The sequence below is a fragment of the Choloepus didactylus genome, chromosome 15, assembly GCF_015220235.1.
Source record: "Choloepus didactylus isolate mChoDid1 chromosome 15, mChoDid1.pri, whole genome shotgun sequence".
Taxonomy (NCBI): Eukaryota; Metazoa; Chordata; class Mammalia; order Pilosa; family Megalonychidae; genus Choloepus; species Choloepus didactylus.
This window is the reverse complement of record NC_051321.1, coordinates 38,154,268-38,180,810: the sequence shown is the minus strand read 5'-3', so window position 1 is coordinate 38,180,810 and position 26,543 is coordinate 38,154,268. Positions and strand designations below refer to the sequence as shown.

At 37.3% G+C, this 26,543-nt stretch overlaps 1 protein-coding gene and 1 long non-coding RNA gene across 5 annotated transcripts in view; one reads left to right on the top strand and one right to left on the bottom strand.

The window, feature by feature from the left end:
• Positions 1 to 86: 86 nt before the first annotated feature.
• LOC119510078 lies at positions 87 to 26,500 on the top strand. Of its 3 annotated transcripts, none has more exons than XR_005211813.1 (6): positions 87 to 219; positions 8,236 to 8,481; positions 16,253 to 16,370; positions 18,091 to 18,203; positions 22,424 to 22,523; positions 24,427 to 26,500. It is a non-coding gene; the product is annotated as an uncharacterized LOC119510078 (long non-coding RNA). The 3 variants fall into 3 exon arrangements; XR_005211812.1 differs by lacking the exon at positions 24,427 to 26,500 and adding an exon at positions 23,813 to 24,001; XR_005211811.1 differs by lacking the exons at positions 18,091 to 18,203; positions 24,427 to 26,500 and adding an exon at positions 23,813 to 24,001.
• TCTN3 (tectonic family member 3) overlaps positions 3,665 to 26,543 on the bottom strand; it is a 28,102-nt gene continuing 5,223 nt past the window's right edge. The window contains exons 4-14 of one of the 2 annotated variants that reach the window (XM_037804137.1): positions 26,269 to 26,396; positions 25,983 to 26,091; positions 25,779 to 25,894; positions 25,239 to 25,274; positions 24,608 to 24,682; positions 23,838 to 23,963; positions 22,853 to 22,960; positions 22,366 to 22,460; positions 21,870 to 22,023; positions 17,020 to 17,157; positions 3,666 to 8,457 (exon numbers count right to left, since the gene is read on the bottom strand). In XM_037804137.1, coding sequence (XP_037660065.1) covers positions 8,221 to 8,457; positions 17,020 to 17,157; positions 21,870 to 22,023; positions 22,366 to 22,460; positions 22,853 to 22,960; positions 23,838 to 23,963; positions 24,608 to 24,682; positions 25,239 to 25,274; positions 25,779 to 25,894; positions 25,983 to 26,091; positions 26,269 to 26,396 — 1,322 coding nt within the window. In that variant the 3' untranslated portion in view covers positions 3,666 to 8,220. Of the gene's footprint in view, positions 8,458 to 17,019; positions 17,158 to 21,869; positions 22,024 to 22,365; positions 22,461 to 22,852; positions 22,961 to 23,837; positions 23,964 to 24,607; positions 24,683 to 25,238; positions 25,275 to 25,778; positions 25,895 to 25,982; positions 26,092 to 26,268; positions 26,397 to 26,543 lie in introns of both variants that reach the window. The other variant, XM_037804138.1, reaches the window with a different exon arrangement.

The following is a 26,543-nucleotide window of genomic DNA, read 5'->3' as shown; positions in this document are numbered from 1 at the left end:
TGGGGCGGGGGACCGGCTGAGAGTTGCGCTGCGGCAACGGCGTAGGAGCCTTCCGAGAATCTGGTCCGCTCTCCACGTGGCGAGCCCCGCCCGCCGCCCGCAGGGGTCGAGGCTGCGGAGGCGGGGCTCGAGTTCTCGTGCGTGAAGGTCCATATCCCAGAAGAAAGGGAGAGAGTGTCCTAGAGTCGCCTCCTCAGGCCTTCCCTGAAGGTAGAAAAGGTGCGTGATGCCCTTAGCTCATGATGGTGTGTTTGTCGTTGCTGATCATCTGTATCCCAGGAGCAGCTCGGAAATAGGGGACCAATTCACACGTATTTATGGAGCCCCTATTCCGGCCAAACTTCTGTTTAAATGGGGGAAATTTTGGTACAGCGATCGAATGATTTGCTGTGGAGGTTTCCTCAAGGTCCCAGCCCAACTCTGGTTCAGCAAAGGCATTGGTAAGAGTATCTCATTGCATTTTTAAATCGTTGTATTTAATTTCTGATCATTGGAACTATCCCAAAAGCGAATGCAGACTCATCCTTAAAATTAGAGCACGGATTCTCTCCGTGTATTTTCTTCAAAGGGCACCTTCCTGAATAGGCACGGATATGGTAAGGGGCCAGTCTGATTGAGATCAGTGACAGGAAGGCGTCTTGCTGCCGGACCCTGAGAATGTTGCTGTTTTGTGAACCTATTTATACACTCTCATTCTTTACATTGGCTACTTTATGTGATAGGCATTCTAGGTGTGTGATAAAGACATTGTCTCCTTCCCAGATGAGCTCACAGTCTCATGGGAGAGACAGATATTTGAACAAATAATTACAACAGAATGTGATAAATGCTAGAGGAGGGGGCTTCCGGGGATTCAGGGAAGGATCAAAAAGAATCGACTTCTGAATTATACTTTGAAGGACACAGAGTAAGTACTTCACCTAGAAGAGAAGAGGGAGCAGGGTCATATGAGGAAAAGGGGATGGAATAAGCATGAGACATCCTGTGAGTAGAGGCTTCATGTGGGACGTGACAGGAGAAGTGTCCAGGCCAGGGGAGGCCAGGGCTTTCCATGCCACACTGGAATTTTTGTTTTTTTTATTTTATTTTAATAGAGCTGTTGTAGATTTATAGAAAAACCATGCAGAAAGTACAGAGCTCCTGTATACCACCGTCTCACACACAGTTTTCCCTATTACTATCAATTTGCATTAGTGTGGTACCTTTGTTACAATTGATGAAACAATATTATTGTAATTATACTATTGACTATAGCCCATAGTTTACATTAGGGTTCATTCTGTGTTGTATAGTTCTATGGTTTTTTCCCCATTTACTTATATACAATCTGAAATTTCTTATTTTATCAACTTTCAAATATACAATTCAGTGGTATTAATTACATTCACAAAGTTGTGCCTCCATCACCACCATTCATTGCCAAAACTTTTCCATCGCTCCAAACAGAAACTCCCTCCTCCCCACCTAACCCCTGATAACCTGTATTTTAGTTTCTGATTTTTTATTTAAGTGAAATCACAGTATTTGTCCTTTTGTGCTTGGCTTATTTCACTCAGTGTCTTCAAGTCTCATCCATGTTGTCACATGTATCAGATACTCATTCTCTTTTATGGCTGAATAATATTCCATTGTTTGTATATACCACATTTTGTTTATCCATTCATCTGTTGATGGGTGTTTGGGTTTTTTGGCCACTGTGAATAATGCTACTATGCACACTGGTGTGCAAATATCTTCTTTTTGAGTCCCTGCTTTCAGATCATTTGGGTATGTATATGTAAAAGTGAGATTGCCAGGTCATACGGTAATTCTGTACTGAACTTTCTGAGGAATTGCCAAACTCTTCCACAGAGCATGATTTTACATTCCCACCAACAATTCAGGAGGGTTCCTATTTCTCATCCTCTCCAACACTTCTTGTTTTCCTTCTTTTTTAAATAGTAGCCAATTTAGTGGGTGTGAAATGGTATCTCATTGTGGTTTTAATTTGCATTTCCCTGATGACTGTTGACATTGAGCATCTTCTTATGTGTTTGTTGGCTCTTTGTTTATCTTCTTTGGACAAATGTCTATACAAGTTTTTTTTTTTTCCCCATTTTTAAATTGAGTTGCTTGTCTTTTTTGTTCACGCTGAAGATTTTGAATTTTATAATCCTCATAGACAGAGAGCCACAGCTTTTATAAAGCACTAGCATGGCATGACCAGATTTGTGTGTCAGAAAGATCACTTCATTTGCAGTGAAGAGGAGTGGAAGCAGAGCTAAAAAGAAGAGCTGGAAGCAGAGAGGTCGGTTAACCTGTTGCAGAGGCCTAGGAAAGAAACAATGGCTGGAAAAAGGCTAAAGCAGGGGGAATGAAGAAAGTAAAGTAAGGAGAACTGACAGCACTTCGTACTTGAAGGGGTAAGGGGAGAGAAGAATGAGTACTTGTGAATCTGATGGTGCTGCAATGCAATGAGATAGGAAATAGATGGAGAATGCTTTTGGGTGAAGGATGAGAGCATGGAACTCGCATTAAGTTTTGAGCAGTTTGAGTTTGAAGTAGGGTTCAGGATACAAAATAAATCTGCCTTCAAGTAACTGATACCTAGTACCTCTGCTTTTCTTTTAAGATTCTCATCATGTGCTTAGAACAAATTAGGTACCTGTGGATGTAGCTAGAGTCCCAAGGGACAGGTTCCTTCTCCACTTTGGAAGGCCTGTCGTGGTTCTTCTCTTAACCCACACATCATCTTATAGTTATTGCTTGTCTGCCTTCCCTGCTAGAATATAAGCTCCTGACAGCAGGGAAGTATATTCCTGGAACATAACAGACAATAAATATTTGAGGAATGAATGAATTTAATTTCTTTGGGTTTAGTTTCCTCAAATTAAAAAATGGGGCTATTAATAACACTGCCCTTGTCTATCCTATAGGGTTTTTTTTTTAATATTCATTTTATTGAGATATATTCACATACCATGCAGTCATACAAAACAAATCGTACATTCGATTGTTCACAGTATATCGGGTTTTTTAAGAGGATCAAATATGAAAATCCTTAAACATTGTACAAATGTCTTCTATTTTATTTTATTAGTTATTTTAGTTTTTATTTCTATTTTATTATTAATATTCTATTCCACCAATAAGGAGAAAAGAGTAGGATATGACTGAATTGGGAAAAAAAGAAATATGAACTAGTTTTCTCCTCCACAGAAATCAAGAAAATAATTAAGCCATTGTATGTTTCTTGCATATGAAAAAAAGTGGTTCTTTTTTTGGATTGGATTTTGTCTTAGCAAATGGAAATAGGGCCAGATAAGACCAGAAAGTCACCATATGAAGTGGCTATTTAGAATTGGTCTATAAGATTGCAGGATTAAGGACTCTTTAGATGTTACAGAGTCTTAGGCTTTAAGTTATCTTTGTCTCCAGTTGTTTAACTGTAAGAAAAGAAACTCATTCAAACAAAGCAATTTACTGGAAGGAGTAACTTATAGTCTCTGAGGGCAAGAGGTAAAATTGGATCTCACAAGCAGCTTGAGAGGTAGGAACCAAGGCTATCCTCCATTCTGGGTCTCTTATTTACACTTCTCTGCACATCTGCTCTGCATTCTTTCCTTTTTTTTTTTTCAGGATAGATTCTGCACTAATGAACATTTGGTGGACAATGGGCTTCCCCAGCCCTAAAAAATCCTTCCAGTTGGTGCCCATTCCTGACTGACATCGAATCTTGGTCCTAGTTCCAAATTCCTGGGATAGAAAATCTTATTAGCCTAGCTTGGTTCAGGACTCCATTCTTGGTCCAGCTATTTGTGGCAGGGAGAGGAGGTTCACATGTGTAACGTGAACCTGGAGGCTAGGCCCACCCCTTCAGTACAGTTCTGAGTGATGGGAATTCTCGGAGAGAAGGGAGTAGGCTGGGCAGGTGGGCACATTGCGTGAGTTGGCAGTGATGGGACAAAGACTCAAGTGAAACCAGTTTCAGCCACACTAGGCAACCTTACTTTATAGTTTTCACAAACCAGGCCACACATCAGAATCAGAATTCTTTTTTAAAGAACGCTTTACAAAAATACAGATTCTCAGAGCCCCCAGCTCCCATGCTTGCGCACCCTTCCTCCCTCTCTCTAACCAGTGAATCACAATCTCCAGGCACAGGGCCCAAGAATCAGTATTTTTTAGAAAGCACCCCAGAAGATTTTGATGTGACTTGCATTTGGGAAACACTGCTTTAAAAGTCAGGCCCAGAATTCTAAACAGATAAATCAATAGAAAAAGGAAGTTACTTATAAATATGAATATTCCTACATATAATAAACAGGGCAGTTATTTTTGGAAAACAAATATCTATTTTCTTTAAAATATATAGTTTTCCCTGATCAAAAAAATCAGAGATGCCTATTATTAAAAAAAAAATCAGTCCCCTTTTTGGACACATGCCCTTCCAGACTTTTTGTTTGTCTAAGTACATGTGTACAAGTATTTTTTTGTTTTACTAAAATAAGATCATAGTGTATATGCACTATTTTGTACTGTTTTTGTACAAAAATAGACATGAAAAAAATAGATCATTTATCTATTTCTACTCAAAAATAGATCATGAAAAAAAATAGATCATGAATCTGTTTCTATGGCAATAAAAACAAGACTACATAGTTTTCAATGGACAATATTCCAGTATATGGATATGCTATGATTTATTTAACTAACCCCCCCATACTGTTGGGCATTTTTTTCCCCTTGGATATTGTTTTATAAGTGAAATTGATGGGTCAAAGTTTATGAAAATTTTTAATGATTTTGATACATACTGTTAAATAGCTAGCTACCTGCCCTTCTCTGCAAGTTTCTACTATTTTACACTCTAAAAGTATATGAATATCTGTTTTCCACACCTGCAGCGGGTCAGCAAGGGTTTTATTTCATTCTATCCAAATTGTACATATTCTTGTACAGTAAAACTTGCTCATTAAATTTAATAATTGATTACAATATAGAGACCTTTTTTGCAGTAAGTCAAATGGCTGATAACTTACTTGTATACATAAGGGAACCAAGAAGAAAGCATTGTTCTGTAGGTATATTTTCAAAATGTCAAAGGAAACTAAGTAGAGAAGCTAACATTATCATTCAAATGAAAAAGATAGTCATTTTGAAGGTCTGTTCCAAAGAGAGTGACTGGAGATAAGATTACCATAAAGTCTTATCTAAATATGTTAAGAAACCTTGTAATTGGAAAGGGGGCTCACAAGCTAACCAAATGGGTAGGGGTAGAGAGGAAGAGCACAATCGAGGTATTCAAGCCTTGGAAAAGCCGGTTTCTGGTGTAAGATCTCTATCTATATACTGCACTTCAGAAGTCCCAGTAGAAAAAAATAAAGCACAGAGACCACAAGATACCACTCCACACCCCCCAGGACTGGTTAAAAAAAAAAAAAAGTGTTGGCGAGAATGTGGAGATATCGCAGCCTGTTTGTAAAGCAGTTTGGTAGTTTCTCAAAAAGTTAGAAATGAAGTTACTATTTCTAGCAATTCCCAAGAGAAATGAAATTATATTTCCCCCCAAAACGAATCTTCATAGTAGCAGTATTCATAATAGCCCCAAAGTGGAAAAAACCCGAATGTCTATCAGTTGATGAGTAATAAAAATTATCCTTATACAAAATTATTGCTTTTTATTTGGCAATGAAACGGTATGAAGTACTGATACATGCTATATGAATGAACCTTGAAAACATTATGCTAAATGAAAGAAATCAGACACAAAAGGCCACATATTGCGTGATTCTATTTATATGAAATGCTTGGAATAGGCAAATCCACAGCAACAGGAAATTTCTATGTAGTTGCCAGGGGCTGGGGGAGTTAATAGGGGGAATGGGGAGTAACTGATAATGGGTATGGGGTTTCTTTTCGGGGTGATGAAAATGTCCTAGAATTAGAGTGCTGATGGTTGCACAACTTTGTGAATATACTAAAAATCACAATGGTACACTTTAAGAAGGTGAATTGTATGGTATGTGAAATTTATCTCAATAAATCTGGTTATTATTTTTTAAAAGGCACAGAATAGTCTCATAGCACCAGGACATGGGTACAAGAATTTGAATAAAGGAGTGGAGGGATCACATTCTAAACAGGTATGCTATTGGGAAGAGACTGGATGTCTCCTCCCCAAAACTTAGGGTGAGTTGTCACATAAGGTTATTTCTATGTAAAAAGCACAAACCTGGAGAATCTAGAGACATGCTTTGTGGTCAGTTTTAGCATAATCTCCTTGGTGGCAGTGTTGCTAGAGTAACATCTATGCAATGAATTCCTGACTGTAGGCTTGTGCAGAATCCCCCTTGTACAGAACCACCTGCTCACTTCTTCCTAGTTTAGTAAGAAATACTACAAGAACTTTGTCACTTCCTTCAAGATAAATAGGTTACTTTTCAGGTAATTTGGAATGGGACAAAATGATAATCCAGTCAGAGATGGTATTCACAATTAATACTTTCTTCTCATGAAGAAAGATTTATGATGATGAGGTATATATGCTTTATTGAAAGGAAATTTAGATTCAGAGCTGTGGAGAAAACCACACTATCTCCTAATTCTCTCTGCCTCACTTTCAAGTCCACATATAATGAGTACCTACACTATGTATCCTATCTTCATTCCTATTTTACCCATTTGATGCTTTCTACTGGTCAGTTCAGTCTTCCAACCCTTCAGTCCACAGGAGCCTGTGGGCCTTAGTTCAAGTTGTCCTTGGCTCTGGGATCACCTGCTCCCTCCCACTGACTCTCCCATTCCTACCCATCCCGCCACATTCAGCTCCATTCCCACCACCTTTTCAAAACATGCCTTTCACTAGTCTGCTACACTGATTGGCCACACTGATTGTCTGCTTCTCTGAACAAATGTTAATAACAGCACTTTCTTCTTCTACTGTGTCACATGCCAATCTTCCCTCCTAAATTGTCTGCTTGCTGAAGGGCTGTACCTTACAATTCTGTATTTCACGAAAAGTAGGTGATCAATACTACTTTTGGTGAAGTTAGATTGCATTGTATTCTTTATAAAAGGAGTTTAGAATTTTAAAATATTCAGAATTATTTAATAACATTATCAAAGTTTCACTTTAATTACAATGATAGCATAATTCTGCTCTAGGCATAAACCTTTTTATACTTCCTGCTTTTCAACTTTTCTATCTTAATTCCCAATCAATTCCTCTTCACCCATGAATGATGATAGGAAACTATTTAAATCATTTCCTTTGCAAGTCAGAACTCTGATTTGGTCAGACATGCAGGAACCAACCATGCCTGCAGGCACTACCTTTTGTAAGCTGTTGCCTTGTGCTAAAAGAAACATTTCATGCTAAGCTCACTATCAATGCCAGTGCCACAAACCTGGATCTTCAGAGTGAATTTCCCAGGAAAAGAACCCAAGTCCCCTGACTTGAATGTTGTATTACATTATTTATGAACACTGTTTTTCTTGTTCTTTTTTTTTAACCATACATACAGCAAAACAATTATGAGGCAGATCACATGTCAGGTAATGTCTGCCGTGCCACTGGAATTAGTACCACAACACTCTCCATCAGTTTTATCTCGCCTCACCGCAATAGAGGGAAGGAAAGAGGAGAAATGAGTGGTGAAGTTATTTCCAAGTAGAAAGGAGGCCTGGGCTTCCACTCTGCATTTATTTTAGAAACTGAGTAGAAAGAATTGCTTTTCTTCCTCATGCTTGGGAAAAAGGTGTGGCCCAAGGGAGTGGGGAGGATCCAGATGAAACATACAGCTAGCAGTTTTCTGTTCTGAACAGTCAGCTCCTTTCAAGTCCAGAGGGCAGCTATTCCTGAGTTCACCCGGGTGACAGCATGAGTGGGCTCCTTTTCCTGCTGGGCCTGAGTGTGCCTGTAAGCAGATGGATGATGACCTTCCAAACCTTTAGGAAGGCATAATATAATTGGAAGGGCTGGAGGAAGGGCTCTTTGCTTTCCCTGCTTAAGAAGATGCACTGCTGGTAGATCCTTAAGCCAAGAGCTAACGATGAATAAAATATTTTTGTTGCTTTTCTAAAATACCTTCTTTCATATACCAAGATTCCTTCATTTAAGTCCTTTATTATCCTAAATGCTTTCCTTTTTTCATGAGCAGGTGAGGATCTGTTTAGCCAAGATAAGTAGGCTACCTCAGAGCTTCCCATGGGGAAAATTTAAATCTTTTACTTCTTTCTTCACTTCGTCTCTAGGTTGAAAACTCCAAGTAGTAGGAGACACAGCATAATAATAGAAGAGACTGAGCCTTCCTGAGAGTCTTCACCTCTGCTGAATGCCACTTTGAAGGGAAAGAAGAAGTCAAATGGCAGTTTCCAGTCAATTCTGGGCTGGCCCCTTGGAGGCTCTGGCTTCTGTGTAATGTCCACAAAGGTCACAATAGTTGTCAGAGGTACTTCTGTTACTAGTTGGTAATCCTGCAGGAAGAAAATAAATGAAAGGTAAGTGCTTGGTATCCATTCATACAGCCCTCTAACTTGGCTCTCATTATTACTACTTCTCCTGAAGAAAGGCCAAAACCAAATTGATCTAAGCAGGATATACCTTTTTCTCATATTGGTCACCTATAGGTTTCTTTCAATGAGACACAGGAAATGGATTTCTTAGCAACAGTCCATGACAACAGAACTGTGCAGTTACACCCACCTGAAGACTGACTCTAGTATTCTCCAATTGTGCAGCTGCCTGATATCAGAGAGGCCAGATGACAGAATTGCTGGTGTAAACATGATTAGAGGCTCTACCCTATCAGGTCCCAGAAAGCTCAGGTTACAAAACAGTACACATGTATAAATGGAAACAGAAGTGGCAATTCTATTCCTTTTTAAATTGCAGAAAGAAATGCGAAACTTCATTGAAAAAGTGAAGAACTCAGTCATGTAGCTTTTTAAAAAATCAGATTCATAGAATCTCAGGGTTAGAAAGGACCCTCTCAACCACGCATCAAATCAAGTTAAATAAAATACTTCTAGGAGAAGGGGCCTTTATCAGTCTGACTCAAGGATCAGATCCCTCCAACTGCCATAGCTTTTGATACTAGGTTGCAGCCTGACTTCAGCATCATGTTTACCTAAAATGAATTCTCTTTCTTCTCACTCCATGCTCACCAAACTTTTGGTCATAATTTGACTGTAAATTGCTATCTTGTTGAGCCTGAAATGTACATTTTCTCCATTCAACTTCCTTTACTTGCCATGTATTATCTGCTGTGGTCATTGGCAGTACTAAGTATGAGGTTCTGGAAACTAAATTTTGCCTGCAATAACCCCTCTAGGGACTGGGGTTTGGCTTTTCTTTTTAAATGGATGTGGGGCCAGCGCTGTGATGATCTTGCATGTCATATTAACTCTTTGTATTCTTTTTTAAAACAGTGATGCTCATGATGGGTATCGCATAGAACTAACATAGCTTCTCTGGCACTGAAGGAACCATACACATTCCAAGCATAGCCAGCTTAAGCTGAAGCTAAGAGAATCCTGGTTTCAGACAGGCACTGAAGACTGACTGAGATTGACCAAAGAAAGAAAATGGGGAAAAGTTTATCACTTTCTTAGGACTTTGACTTATAAGTAAAAAATATTTGATTTTATACTTTACCTTAAAATGTTTGGACTTTGATTTCTTTGGACTTTAACTTACAAGAGGATTTACTCTTAGGAACTTAACTTTTCCCAGAAAATTTTATAATGGGAAGAGAATTTATATTCAATTTTTGGAGCAAATCTTTGTAGTAGACATTTTATTACTGAAGCTTGTTAATATTTGTCATTTAATCACATTACAGAATACCTGGGTAAGCTACATTAACCAGGATAGCTAGACATACTTTGGGATGGGAACTAGAATAGGGAGTGAATTTTCACCCTTGGGTTCTGTATCACCCAGGAGTTAATTTAATTAATGTGATGTTCTGACTATTTTAAGAGCCTTTGGGGGGAAGGACAAATTCTAAACCACCCATGAGCAGTTCCAGGATACCCAAAAGAACCTGGTTGGAATTTGGATAATGGCCTCATAATGGAAGAGTGTAGTACTGCATTAGGAAGCCCCACTGCTGCACACCCAAGCCATCTCCACCAACTTAGTATTTAGCAGTAATACAGTTGACATTTTGTTATCCATCTGTCTAACTCCTTTTAAATGGTTTCAGACTTAAGCAGGGAAAAGAGCAGGGTCATTAGCACCTTTAGACTCCCAAATAAGGGAATTTCTGGAGCCTTGAGCTCAGCCTATACCAAGAACTGAACTTTAAGGTAGCTATAGCCTAAGAGGGCAACCTTTGGGCCCACATCTGCTCAAAGCTGTAGTTTTAAGTTTGTGCTGATGTTTCAGTGGCTGGGAAACCCCACATGAAAAAGTATGAGTTGTTTTTTCATACTTACCCAGGATATGCACTTATCAAGAGTACTAATAGACTTCTGGTTTTAAAATGGCAGTGTAAAGACATGTCTTCTTCTGCATCTCCAAAAATAATTTTAATTCAAAAAGAAAAAGATAAAAAAACTCCATTTTTGCTGAGATGGAGGGGCATCACAATTTGTGAAAACAGAAGGCAGATGGAACCACGTTTTACAGAGGGAAAGACAACAAAATGTAAAAGCCTTCAGAGACTAAAAGCAAGCAGATCTGCTCTGTCGAACCCTGGAAAGTCTCAGTAATAAGAGATAATAGGGAGGCAGGGATGAGGTAGGGGCAGAAAATGGGCACTGAATGATTATGTGCCCTCCCCTATACAAACAGACAACTATTCCTCCTCCACCTCAACCAGAGATTGGATGATTTAAACCAAAGAAATTAATGACTTTAGGACATAGGGCATAGAGAAGGGTAGAGTGAGGTACGGAACTAAAAATAGATTAATCTTTACAATGAAACCCTTTCCCTCATCTAGCTCCACAGCACTAGTACTTGGTCTTCTACTGATACCCTTCAATCAGAAGTCTAGAAGGTCCTTCTCTGGAGAAAATTAATAGTCCCAGCAAAAAGAAACAAAGAGGCTGACAGTGGCAGTTCCACAACCCCAAAAGCAACTGTACCCAACTGCCCTAGAGTGAAAGCCACCAATCAGTAAGTCTTACCCATGATCACAGAGCTTTCTGTTAGCCTAATAGGTTACTCTTAAATTTGGATGGATGGATCGAGATTGCCAGACATTTGAGGAAAGCTTCTCACATTAAAGAAAGAAACTGAGCCAAATGAACAGAATAAATAAACTCAAAAAATAGATTGAATGGAAGGTGAAGAAAAAAAGTTGTTAGTACCTTCAAAGATATATAAGAAAGGGATACTATGAAAAGAACATTCAGTGAATAAGTAAGAGCTCTTAGATATTAAAAATGTACAAGCCAAAATAAAAAAATTCAGCAAAAAGTCAGAAGATAAAGTTGGAACTCTTCTAGAAAGAGGAACTCTTCTAAAACGAAAAGGATAAAAAGATGGACAAAGGAGATAAAGGAAAAAAAAATTGGAGGATCTAATGGTCCTGCAACAGATTAACAGGAGTTCCCCCAAAAATGAGAACAGAGAAAATAGTGGGAGGATATTATTCACCATATGTTAATAATTGAAATTTCTCAGAACTGAGTTTCCAGAGTAAAAAAGTCCACTAATTAATTGTTGGGTATAAAGAATGAAAAAAAGACCCACCCAAGGCATGATATTGTGGAAACTTTAGACCACTAGGAATAAAAAGAAGACTTTAGAATGGCTTCTGAACAGCAGTTTAGGAAACTAGAAGACAATGAAAGAATGCCTTCAAAATTGTGACAGGAGATAATTTCAAGCTAGACTTTTATACCTAGCCAGAGTATCAATCAAGCATCATCATCATCATCATCATCATCATCATCATTGTGACGACCATGACAACAATGACTGAATAAAGTTATTTTTAGACATGTGAACTAAAAAAAGAAAAAAAGGTGCTTTTCATGTACCTTTATTCAAGAAGTTACTAGAAGTTAAGCTTCACCAAAACAAGAGAATAAACCAAGAAAAGGAAAGAAGTAATGTTCAGTAAACAGTGAATCTAAAATAAGCAAGCAAGAGGAAGTTGTAAATAGAGAGCAAAGCATGATAATAGGTGGGCAACAACCGGTCCAAATAACATTAGTTTATGGAGGTCTCCATGAAGAAAATGCCTAGGAAAAATTAGAACTGATAGACTATATGGCAAGTTCAACTGTTTGAAAAACTGCATTGAAAGTAATTTTACAGAACTGTTGGAGGGTGTGAGAAGTCCTAGCCGTAAGTGCAAAGAAAACTAAAGAAATGCAATATGAGGTAATTACTAATTTCAGGAAAAATAAGACATTTCACAGAAAAGGAATTACTTTTTCTTAGCATTAATATAATAATGACATACTGAATATTGACTTAACAAAATATTTTCATGTAACTAAATTGGGAGGGTGGTGGGAAAGGTAGGGAGAGAATAACAGAGCTAAACTCATTTATCAAAACCAGAAGTCAACAGATCATCTCTAAAACCGATGATTCAAGGGATAACTAATTATACATAATATTTAGAAACAGAAACAAATAGCAGAAGAAACAGCTAAAAGACAGATAATTTCTGGAGAGCAGATGGTGAGGAAGGATATGGGACTTTTGTTAAAAGCGCAACCCCCACCAAATCTGGCATTTTTCGATTTAAAGAAATATGTATATATTACTTTGGAAAATCATACAAATTTTTGTGAAGGCACTACTTTTGATCCTTTCAGCTTTCCAACACACCTAGCTACCACCAATTGCTTGTTTCCACCTGCAGAGCCTAAATTAAACTATCTCAAGTTTATATTGAGACTAATATGGTCAGAAACTGGAATAAGATACTGTTTCATTAACCAATGTCACTAGCACTGGACTTAATTGCCTTGTCTTAGTAGCCTTGGATTACTTGTCTTTTCCTATAAACTACCTTAGTGCCGATTTTCCCAGTTGGTCAAATGTCAGATTGCCAATCTGGATACTCTGATTATTTGCCTGCCTTGACTGCTGATATTCATTGCATGGGAATATGTTAGTTTATCACTAGTCCTGGATCATAATGCAGCCTAGTGACTAGAGAGCTAGCCTCATCTGTTAATCCTTGCATGCCCCTCAACAGCCTCATGGAGATGTTCTAATTCTCCATGGAAAGTACACACTAAAATTGTAGACTTAGATCACATTCCTCAGGAGTGGATCCTGAGATGAGGATTTGTGTGCAAGTGAATTATTAAGGAAGTGCTCCCAGGGGCAATTGGTGAATGAGTGGGGAAGCAGGATGGAAAAGTAGAGGAAGCCAAGCCAAGGAAGCAACCGAAAGCAAAGTGCTGCAGAGGGCAGCACGAGCAGGATCTGCAGGGCAACTTTGAAACAAGGTAGCTTTGAAATATAGTCAGAGATGCATCCTCTAAAACTGTTTTTTCAAACTGCAAATTTGGTGGGTTTTGTCTAGCATTAAAAAAAGGAACAAACCAGAATAGGATAGCAAATTTCACATAGTATGTTGCGTGTAGTAAAGGTATGGTTTTGTAAAACTTCTAAAGAACAGTTATAATGACAAAGATGATGATATGATGAGTAATATTTACTGAGTATTTGTTGTGTCAGGAACTATGCTAAGTATTTTACTTTTATGATTTTATTCAATCTGCACAACTCCAGTAAAATATCATTGTTAATATCCATTTTATAGATGAAAACTTTGGTTTAGAGAAGTAAAATAACTCAATTTAGACCTAAGTGTGTCTGACTCAAAGCCCAAGCTCTTAATTACTACCCTAAACTGTGAGCAATGGGTGTCCTGCTAGATGTATTTTAAGATAAACATGAATTGAATATTATAATTTAAAAAAAGTTTGGAGCCTGGGTATTGTGATGCTATGTTGTTCTTTACACTCTTTCATTATTTTAGTTTTAATTGATTCAGAATCTTCCCGGACGTATGTTTTCTTTACTTTAAACCTGTTTATATGCAGATATGGGACATTATGTATTTTATTGAACCCAAAATCTAAAGACCTTTTAAAAGGCTCAATTAGTATAAAATTATAAGCAGAAGGGTACCATATAAGTAAATCCTTCTTACTTCATGGGTTTGTTGTGAGAATTTAATGAATTAACACTTATAAAATTCTTACTACCAATACCTGTCACAGAATAAATATTCAATAAATTTTTAGCTATTATTACTGTTATTATATTAGTAGAGTATAGGGAAGCCTGTACAACTTAAAAATTTTTTTTTTTAATTAGAGAGGTTGTAGGTTTACAGAAAAATCATGTGTAAAATACAGAGTTCCTTTATATCACCCTATTATTAACACCTTGCAATAGCCTACCCAACTTTTTGGTTAATTCTTCCCTCCTTTCTTCCCTTTGTAGTTTAACCTTAGGAATTTTCCAAAAATTTTGCTACTTCACTTTTTATATTAAGAAGAATTTAAAGTGTTTCTAAAGCTGTGTGAAAACTCATTCAGACAGTTCAGTTCAAAATTTTACTGACCATCTAGCAGCTTCATTTCAGGGTTCAAAAACACAAATCCTACCAGCCTAAGCAGATAGCCTGAATGAGAGAAGTAGGATGGCTACAAGCAGGGAGGTGCAGGTGGTGTGAATGGAGGAGAATGGGGTGTCCCTTTTAAAAGCAGCAATCAGGGATGGGAGAGTCTATGTCACGCAGGAATGTATGGTCCGTATTGCCAGATATTCAAGAGAAGTGAGAAATCTGGATTTTTAGGTCAAATTTCCTGACTTTTAAATGTTGGCACAAATTGAAAACAAAAAAAAACACTTAGTGGCCAAACAAAACAAATCTCCATACAGCCACAGGCTGCCAGTCTGCTTCTCAGCTTTAGTTTTGTGTCATCATTCAGCCACACTAAGCTGACTGAAACAGCCTACATGAGACCATTATCAACCACAGTCTCTCGAAGGGTGGCCAGTGGGTATGGAAATAACCACAGAAAACATTCCTCCAGCTGGTGTAAGTTTCTTGGACAGGCTATTACTATTCTGAGAAAAAAATCAGAATCCTGAGAGACAAGCCTGTTTGGATAAAGAATTGACTTAAAGCTAGAGACAAAGCTAAATAATCAGTATAAATGCATAAAGAAAAAATGGGAGTATGCTTATATGATTATTCAGGAAGAAAATTTTCACTCAAGATTGAAGAGGTAAAATATCTTTTAATAAGCCCTTAAAGGAGGGACTGGGCTCTTCCTGAAGAGAGAGAGAGAGTCTGACAGACATTTTGTGAACTGTGTGGAGATGGGTGACCCCTAGGAGTTCAGGGCCTCAGTGCTACAGCAGCAAGGAACTGAACTCTGCCAAAAACCTGAATGAGCTTGGAAGAGGACCCAACTCCAGATGAGAACAGTCTGGTCAATACCTAGATTAGCCTTGTAAGACCCTGAGCAGAGAACCCAGTTAAGCTGTGCAGGGACTCTTGACCCATAGAATCCGACATAATAAATGTGTGCTAGTTTGTATATTTAAAAAAATGTCTCAAAAGAGATGATAAAATTGCCTCTTAATTATAGAAGGAAATGCTTATATCTGCTTTTTGTAATATGACACTATTCTACTTCATAATTCCTTTACTTTTATAAGAGCGGCATCTTTCATGGATATGAGTTCTCAAGTGAACATTTTTGTATAGTTGAAATTTCTCTTGCAACTCCCTTAAATCACCCTAAAGTAACATGGTTTTGTATATTCCACACCACTTCTCAATAAGTTCAACACAGTTAACTCTTATTCCATAATTTGAATAGATATTATTTCTTCAGTCATGGACAAATGTAGTACAACTGAAATTCTCTTAACTTTCCCTCACTTAGGCCAGTTAGACGTGAATGACTATAAAGTGGTTTTGTATAGGGGGCAAACTAACCTTTTTAGCTAAACTCTGCTAAACACTAGGAAAATGTATTGGTTAAATTTTGAGCCTAGGAAGAGGCACTGGGTAGCTTCAATGCCTAGGAGAACCAGAGATTTGGGCAAATAAAAACAATAGTCTTGAGGGTATCTTCCCAAACAATACCAGTACTAAAATAAAGAATAAAAATACAGTTTGAAAAATTTAGAAAAATGTAATAGTGGATTTAGTGCAAGATCTGTAGCAGAGTAAATGATTTTTATAGAAATAATTCTATATTTTTCAATAAACCAACACAGAAAATGGAATGTTCTTAACACAGTTTCTGATAACCTCGTTTACAGGCATACAGAATTAAGGCACCCAACCCTGTTGTGAGGAAAAGCTAAAGTTACTTTACTTCTGACCTACATGCCATCAAAGTTTTTTGCTTATCTGGGATGTAAATGCAATGACTAACAGGTAAGAATTTACTAAATGTTAATGAACTGGCATACTGGTTTATACATGAATCATTTCACCAAACCTAAAATGAAAATACTATGTTTCTGGACTTAAAAAGCTAAGAATTAGGTTTTAAAGCCAAGGCAGATGCTAAAGCTGTTCTAAGGCACATCATAAACAACAGATATATGTTTACCACAGATTAGAATTGTTTATTTTAATGCAGCTCATACAACTAAGAATTGGTGACTACAAACTAGCCATAGTAAAAGGCACTCAGTAGGCTCAGAGACTCTGATAAGTCTGTGACTGTCAGGCTGAGCACACATTTATGGAAAACATTTTCCGTGGTTGAAGTCAACCAGTAAAGTAATGCTTGCATGATTTACTTAAAATAAATTAACCACCTTATGATCTGGGGTCAGGAGATTTTTAAAAACTGGAGAAAAAAGGATGTAGATTATATTCACTATGATAACATGCAAATTTCAGTAACCAAGCAGAGAAGATAGACTTGAAAGCTAATTATGCTAGCTTCACTCTCAACAAACATTGCCTGAGATCATAAATTGGCTCTCAGATGTTAAAAAGTGATGTAGGCATCAAATGCCTTATAAGGCAGTCAAGGCCTTCAAGGCTTAGTGGTCCATTAGGAGCCATGACTTACCTGTATGAACTGGCACTTGTACAGGAATCGGGCTCCTGACACATGAGCTTGTGGGTTGGACTGGAGGCCTATATATGCCCACAATACCTGGATTTCCAGGGAAACTGGTATAAAACAGCAGGAAGTACAATTTATAACCTGTAAAAGGTAAAGAAGCATCTGCTTGAATTGCCTGATGGTTGCTTGTAGTCAGTCAACATGTACTAAGTAGCTATTATTCCTTAAGAATTATACAATAATGGGGAAGACAACAGACAGCAAACAGGCTTATAGACAGAACACAAAAACTGACAACACAGACCATATTATTGTCCTTGATCTAAAAAAGTTAAATATGCAAAAGTACAGATCACTAACACACAGAGTAATAACAGGTGAACACATGTGAAGGGGTTTATAAGAAGTGTTCAGTGAGTGGTGCACAGTCAGTATTAGGGAACACCAGAAGAAGAAATGGTCATTTCTGGTTAAGGATGGTGTCATGGAACCAGGATGAGTAACATGATTGGAAGAAATGGCGACTAAAGGCAAATTCAGGTGGAGGGATGCCATTATAAAAAGTATGCAGCTAGAAGCACCTGATACCATGGAGGACCATTCATTGATTAATTTAAATAATAGTTACTGAGTGCCCCCTACATGCCAGGCATATGTGAGGCACTGACCTTGGGCAGGCTATTTGCTGAAGCAAAGGATTTGGACACAAGGCCTGTGAAAGGTTAAGGAAAAAGACACCTTAGGGTTAGATTATAAAGCTCAACTAAGTAATCTGTTTTGAAGGCATCAAGGAGTCATGGAAGTTTCTAGAAAAGAAACATAATCTATTTAACTCAGTACTCTAGGAGGATTAATTGCAAGTTGCAGGAAGAATTGATGTAGAGGGGGGATATAAATTGGGAAGTTACTGTAACTCAACAGATACCATCCTCAAATATGCCTTGTGCTTTTCTAACTTCATATTTTGCTATGGTAAGGCTCAGATACAGGCCATAAGATGTGTAAACTAGGAAAAGGGGAAGACAGATGGAAGACTGATTGGGAATATATATCTTTTTATATATGGAACTTAAGGAAGAAAAAAACAAAGATGATGCCAAAGGTCAAAACTTGGATGACTGGAAGAACTGCGGCAACCTTATCCAAGATAAGGAAATCTGGAAGAAGGACTAATTTGGGCTAGGAAGGTCATGGATTTATTTTCAACATGCTAATTTTATGATGACAGTGAGATACTAGAAGGGATATTCTAATAGACAACTGAACATGGGAAACTAAATTCAGTAGAAAACTCAGGGGTCAAAATAAAAATTTGGAAGTCAGCTGCCTAAAGAATATGTTTCAAACACTTCTGGGAATTGAGAATGGATCTTCATTTAATTCTATTTAAAATGGAAATGAGTTCAGGGAGAAAGAATGTTTGAGAAAGATGGGCTGTAAATACACATCCCAAGGAACAAGTTTAAATTAGAAAATAGAAGAAAGTAGCAGAAAAGTTCCAACAAAACTATAGGAAAAAATAAAGAAATAAGAACTGATAAAGATTAGGTAAACTGTTGGATGATACTGAAACCAAGATGGGGGTGTTTCTTCATAATATGAAGTGTGAGAAGGCCACAGAAGGGGAACTGAAAACTAGTGAAAAAAAAACCATGATGGACATGCAGCAGTATTTATGATGGACTATAGATAAGAAATCTGGAGGTAGAAAAGTCAGAGCAAATAGTTCAAGTCAAAGACAGCAGGATTAATTTGAGAGAGAGAGAGAGAGAGAGAAATACAGAGAGAAATAAATACATATTTGAAAGTAAAACATGTTCATTATAGAAAATACAGAAAATAAAATAAAACAAAAAATGACCTACAGTCTCAACACCAAGAGACACTATTAATGGTTTGGTATGCATATGTAATTTTATATTTTGCACACTGAATTGAACTTATATTATCCCAAATGTTTTCTTTAATTGAGATAGAATTCACATACATACAATTCCATGGTGTTTAGTCGACTCACAAAGTTATGTAACAATCACTATATCTAATTCCAGAATATTTTCTCAAGAATAAACCCCATACTCATTAGTAGTCATTCTTCCCTTCTTTCAGCCCCTGACAACCACAAATCTTCTTTGTTTCTATGAATTTGCCTATTCTAGACATTTCCAATTAAGCATACAATACATGGTGCTTTGTGTCTGGCTTCTTTCATTTAGCATAATGTTTTCAAGGTTCATCTTTGTTGTAGCACATCAGTACTTCTTTTTAGGATTGAATAATATTCAGGTGTGTATACATACACACACACACTACATTTTGTTTATCCATTCATTAGGTGATGGACATTTGGGTTTCCATTTTTTTAGCTATTATGAATAATGCTGCTGTGAACATTCATGTACAAATTTTTTGTGAACATGTTTTCATTTCCTTGGTTATATACTTAAGGAGTAGAATTGCTGGGTCATATGGTCACTTTGTTTAACTTTTTCAGGAACTGTCAAACTGCTTTTCAAAGTAAGTGCGCAATTTTACATTCTCACCAGCAGTGTAATGTCTCCATATCCTCACCAATACTTGCTATTGTTCATCTTTTTAACTATAGTGGGTGTGAAGTGTATCTCATTATGGTTTTGCATTTCCCTAATGACTGATGGTGAGCATCTTTTCATGTGCTTATTCCAAATGTTCTTTTAACCTTATTTTTTCACTTACTCTACATTATGAAAATTGTTCCCATGTCATCAAATCAACTTCTGCAGGGCGAAAACTACCATAAGCAAAAAGACAAATGACAGACTGGGAAAAAATATCTGCAGCTCATACCGCATAGAACTAATTTTTCAAATACACAAAGAGCTCCTATAAGCCATAAGACTAATAATTCAATAAAAATGGGCAAAGCATATAAGTAGATAGATAATAGGGATGAAAATACAAATTATTCAATCATATGTCAAGATGCTCAACCTTATTCATAGTAAGAGAAAAACAGACTTACACCAGGATGCTATTTTTTACCTAACAGATAGGTAGATTAAAAATGCATATCCCCTTTGATCCAAAAATTCCACTTCTAGGAATTTATCATATAGGTTTATAATTGTATGTATGAAAGAGAACCTGAACAAGGTTATAGAATGCCATGTTTGGAATAGCAAAGGACTAAAACCAACCTGAATGTTCATCAATAAAGCTGGGTTAAATAAATTATGGTATATCCATATAATGGAATACTATGCAACTCTAACAAAGAATGAGGATACTTATTATGTACTGATAGGTACTAAACAAACTCTGTTACAGAAGCAGGTGCAGAGCAGTGTTCATATTATTCTATCACTTGGCTAAAGAAAAATAATAAGAGTATTTACTTGTGTAAGCATGCAATATCTCTGGAAGGAAAGAAACCAGTAACTTTGGTTGCCTCTGTGGGAGAGAGGTTTTTATTTTGTACTTTTTGGATACAAGTGTATGTACTACTTATCCAGAAAAATGAACATAATTAAAATTTTAAACCAAAATAAATAAAATTAATGGTATGGCTGAATGAAGTCAGGAGGCAAGTGGCAGGAAAGAGAGGAAGAAGACAGTAGAGCAAACAAATTTCCTCATTTTACTTAAAAGGGTATCAAGAGATATACCTGATATGTATCTAATGAACCAACAAAAAACTAAAATCAGAAACAGCTAAATGAAGTTACTTCTGGGGCTGGGGAAGTTTTTAACTTTTCATCTAATACTATCCTATAGGGTTTGAATTTCTTAATCTGTAAATGTATAGTTTTTAAAACAAAAACATCAGCAACAGAAAAAGCACAAATTTAAACCTCACATAAGACTCTGTGCCAACCAAATATTCAAGAATATAAGAGAATATTTGAAATATATGGGGTGATTTTTTTTATTATTCATTTTATTGAGATATATTCACATACCACGCAGTCATACAAAACAAATCGTACATTTAATTGTTCACAGTACCATTACGTAGTTGTACATTCATTACCAAAATCAATCCCTGACACCCTCATTACCACACACACAAAAATAACCAGAATAATAATTAAAGTGAAAAGGAGCAACTAAAGTAAAAAAGAACACTGGGTGCCCTTGTCTGTCTGTTTGTTTGTTTGTTTCCTTCCCCCACCTTTCCACTCATCCATCCACAAACTAGACAAACGGGAGTGTGATCCCTATGGCCCCCCCAATCCCACTGTCCCCTATATGGGGTGATTTTGTATCACAGATCAATCTCTAGACTTTCTCCCTTCAAATTTTTCTCCAAGTAAAGGACAATGGGTTTGGTTTAACTCTAACCTGAAATAATGACTTCAAATGGGCATGATTTCTTATATTCTTCCTTCTATAACAACCACATCATCTGTGGCAATAGGGCTGGTTTTAACACTACCATCTGTTACGGAATGAATCATATCTCACACAAGGACATGTTTAAGGCCTAACCCCGGTCCTGTGGATGTGAACCCATTTGTAAATAGGACTTTTGAAGATGTTATTAAAGGTGAGGCCAAACTGAATTGGGTGGTCCTTAATTCAACATGACTGGAGTCCTTATAATAGAAGAAATGTGGACACAGTAGGAGCAGATGGGGAGAGAGGCAGAGATAGAGTTATGGATTACCAATAAGCCACTACCAGAATGCTAGACTTCAGAGAAAGCATGATCCTGTTGACGCTTCCTTGACTTGGGACTTCTAACCACCTTGATTCTGGACAATAAATTCTTGTTGTTTAAACCTACTAGTCTGTGGTACTTTGTTACAGCAGCCTGACACCGTCCATAATTTACAGATACACAGAGGAGGAAATGTGTGTATTGCTCTCCTTACCGAAACATTGCAGTTCCTGCTGAGGATTGGGCCCCACTCTCCCTTCTGGGCTGGGTCGGCATTACCAAAGATGCCAACACGCTCTGGTCTGGGCCTTCCATGAAGAGTCTGATAAATTTCCTGCTGCAAGTGGCTGCAGTTCGCCTTCTGTGGCCTATAATTACATACCGTGGAGGCTGGAGTCCAATGCTAACACCAGGGAAGTACGTATCAGCTATTAAATAGCCCAACAATGGGCATGAATGAGCCAGCTTTCAGAAAACTATTTAGCATCATCACCATAATAAAGTAACCATATTAGTATATTAATCCAAAGATTATTAGAAATAATATGGAAAATATATTGGAGGAAATACTTTTAAGTAGATATAAAGGACTATTCTCAGAAAACTCTTAACACTATTAAAATTATGAAAATTATAAGACTATTCCTAACAACCATTTTCTGAACTGCCATTCAATATAAAAAGGAAATGATGTGAAAGCAAAGGATTACCTGAGCTTGCATCCAGATATTGCATTCACTCCAAATTGTACTTTATGTCTCTTAACAGAGCAGGCTCCATCCCCCAGGCTCTGCAAGAGTGTCATCTGAGGTGGAAGTGGCGGTCAAGGAGATCATAACAGAAAAGAACATAGGCAGGACTGGAAAATGTATGTCCTTATTGTTCCCTTAACATGATTTATATTTTACTAATATCATGATATCCTTCTAGTCACAAATTTGTGTTTTTAACCCTGGAAATTAAAAGCTACAATTACTGTTTTTCCACAAGTGGTTAACTAGACACAAGCCTGTAAGTATCTTATTAAAACAAATATTGGTCAAAATCCTCACCTTTAGCCAGCCTACCATAACCTTTAAAGCATTTGGTAGCATGGACATTTCCAAACATAAGTCAGGAATTGGAAAATCCAAAAGACCAGCAACTGCTGCTTTTCTCATTGGGCTGCACCAGGCCATCCAGCTTTAAAAAGGATACGGAGTAACTTACATCACCAGTTAAAGCCAAGAGTGGTTTCCCAACAATATAGCCAGGATTCCCGCTTCTAGGACCAGTAAATGAAGCAGTTGTGCTCTGCTGAAAAGCCTGTGGAAACAGAGAAAAGCATGCTCTCCCACCTTCCCCTGCTTGGCTTTGGACCCTCCCTTAAGGCAATGCAACAATTTATCTGCACTGAACAATCTGGCTTCCCTCCATGGTATAGCATGCTGCAGGAATTTCTACTTCAAAGGCTTGTTTTTTTTTTTTTTTTTTTAATTCACTAAAATAAATCTGAGTAATTTTAATGTTGAAATTCACTGATGCTTTATCTACCAAGGATCTACCAATGATCCATCCCTTAACCCGTTTCTTGAAAATTACTAACAATTTAGGGATATGTTTAGCCTGGCTGAAACCACAGGAATTTAAAGGTAACTGAGTTGTAGGTGCATTCAAAAATATATCCATATATATTTTTAAAACACTATAGACATGGGACCTTGGGTGATCACTTGAGGGTAGAGTTGAGAAGAAAGCAGACTGTGTTGGGTTCAAAAAAAGGAAAGAAGTAGAAGAAAGCTGAAAGGTGGTGATTGAAACTGGAGACTCAGATCAAGTAAAAAATGAATAAAATGCTGAATTCTCAGAAATATGAGAAAAGCTAGTTAAAGAATTTCTGTGGGATGCTGGCTGAGTTTATGATTCAAAATTACAATTTAAAAAAGTTTTGATTTGAGATTAAAGTCCTGCAATGCTGGGAGCCAGAGAGAGAATCAAAGAAAATGTTCATGCATAAACATTGTGAATTTCTTATCACTTACAGTTAAATAATGGAATATTAAAAGTTGAAGCTTCAATTTACACATTGAACTAGGCTTTTGCTAATTTGTATTCTCTCTCACATGTGCTTTGGAAGCAGAAAAACTATTTCTAACCCAATATTCCTTCCTCTTTCAGTCCCCTATATGCAAAGGACCGTAACCTTAAAGCGAATGATGAAGTGTTGCTCTAAGGAAACACCTGGCTTGGCAGTCAGGTTGGTTTGTCCAAAACTGACTGAGACTTTCTGGATTCCAAAAGTACCATTGGTCTCTATCTCATAGATGACCTGAAATGCAAAAGAAGAATCAAGCAATAAAAAATATTTAGTGCATCCATTGTGTTTTCTGTCTTTAAGGATTTTATTATAAAGGAATGAAGGAAACCAAAAAAGTAATCTTTGAAGTACCAGACACTAATAGTATGATAAAATAAAGATGACTTAACATTGCATCTGGACTTGAAAAAAAGAGATGGATAAGAGGTCTCTGAAAGGGTTCATGGAAGACATGAATTTATGGTAAAAATTAAAAAGGAAGAAAAATAAGTTTTGATTGGGGGCAGAGCAAGGGAGTAGAAGCAGAGGCAGAGAGGAACATGGAATTGAAATCTGGTTTACTCAGCTCTAAAAATGTTTGAGGATGACTAAAGAGAGTTAGCTGGGGATGGGAGTCACACGCAATTGAGGGTAACCTTAAATTTTTGAGCCCTGTCTTTAAAATGATACTTTAAAATACTTCTTACTTTTCTAGATTGGATAAATCAGGAGAGACAGAATGGAGGAACAGAAGTTTACTATTCTTTTCAGATTTTCGGATGACACTGTGTCAAAAGAAAATGTGACAGCCAAAAAGAACAAATAGAAGACTGCCTGTGGGCAAAGAAAGTCAGATACATCAGTCTAGAGTGCTCTTCTGAGGTCAGCATCCTTACCTGGGAAACAACGTTCTGACAAGTGTTTCCAGACAACAGAGGAGAACCAGCCTGTGAGATAAGCGTTACAGGCACCTGGAAATAACAAGGGAAAAATGTGAACCAACTGAAATTGAAAGCAGCATTTTCTCTCCCACCTACATATCATGCTGCAATGAATATTTTTCCTTCTTGACTGTCCCCTTTCTCTCTCCTTCCATTACCAGCCTACAAGTTAAATTCAAAGGTCATTCTAGATCAGCACTTCTCAAAACATATTGTTTAGAATATTAATCCTACTAGATATAAAATAAGGATTTCATGTTCAAATGAGTTTTAGAAATACTGGGTTCTATACTCCCCTCGGAGAGATTAACAAAGCCTTCTAGCATAGTAACAACTCCAAGAAGTCTACCCTAAATAATGTGCTTAACTTTATTTAATATGATTTTTCCAAACTTACTTAACACAGAATCCTTATTTCATATGATACTTACTAGTTGTAGAGAACACATTGGAAAACACAGTCCTAGATCTATACTTAACTGTTTGATACATCACACATACATTTTCTTTCACCATTACAATTTAGACTGAAATTACCTCAGATGCAAAGGGAGAAAAGATTCTTTTCTCGATAAAAACATCATACCTTCATATTCTGCAGATCAGTCATACCTCTTGGAACCTAGAATAAGAGAAGGGCAGAGACATGAGTGTGCATATAACTTACAAAAAATCACGAGGAAATTATGGTTTCATATTACTACCAATAGGCTTTGGTTTTTGGGGAAAAATCAACATATTAGAATGGTTCATTTCCTTTCTTCCACCTGACTCTTCTTTACACTAAAATACCAGGCAATCGAGCTGGAGAGGGGTTGGGTGGACCGAAATGCCCACCTCCTATGAGCAGGGCTCTATCAAACAGCAAAACGAAGTTTGGGTGAAATAGTGAGATGTTACCCCCCCTCCCCCAACTCCGTCCAAGCCAATCCCATTAGCCAGGAGGGTAATAATCTCTTATCCAGCCTATATATTCCTAATTCTTTAGTCTTTCTTCAGATGATAGTGTTTCCAGGCTCTCTGCCTTTTAGGTAGTGCTTGGGGATACTGACTCACTTCACTGCTCTTTCTACATCCCACCAAAAGTGGGAAGAATGACAAAGTGGGGAGATACAGGGACACTCACCTTCAAAACTGTGAAGTTAAAGTAAGAGGCAGCATCAAGGGCTGGATTTGAGGTACAGCTACTCGTCAGGTTCTTAAAGAAACGAGTGCAAGTTGTACTTTTACTCTGGAGGAAACCTTAGAACACAAAGAATTAAAGGAATGATAAATAAAATCATCTATTTTAAAACTGAAAAAAAGGCTGGTACTTCTGGCCCATACTCACCTGCAGGATTGTTCTCGGCACAGAGCCCCCCAGCTCCAGCTCCTGCAGGCTGTCTCAGTAAGCTGATTAAAGACCACTTGGAGAAGTAAGTCAGAATGGGGTCCCCAGCCTAAACAAGGATTTAGGAGAATTTTATTCACAATGAGATCAGACTGAACCAAATGAGAATAGAAAAAAGATGAAACAAGGGTTAACTCAACAGCCCATTAATGTGGACAACATTGCCCTCCAAAAGAATGGGCAATGGAGAAAACCAAAACTATCCCATCCCCTTCCCCAGGCTCACCCTATAAAAAGGTGATGGCAACTGGGTTTGGAATGTTGAAATGAATGACTCGCCTCCAAACTGTGCAGCCAGGGCCTGGAAGTTGGTTGCGTTGACCTTTTGGAGCGTCTGGAAATAGTTTAATTTTGCTAAAATGTTTTTAAAGAGAAAGGGGTTTAGAGAAAAGAAAAACTTTTATTTTCAAATATGTGATATACCAAATAACTAATTTTTAAATAAAAAATGTTTTTATTGAGGCATAATATACTCTCATTAAAGTGTGTCAATGCAGTAAT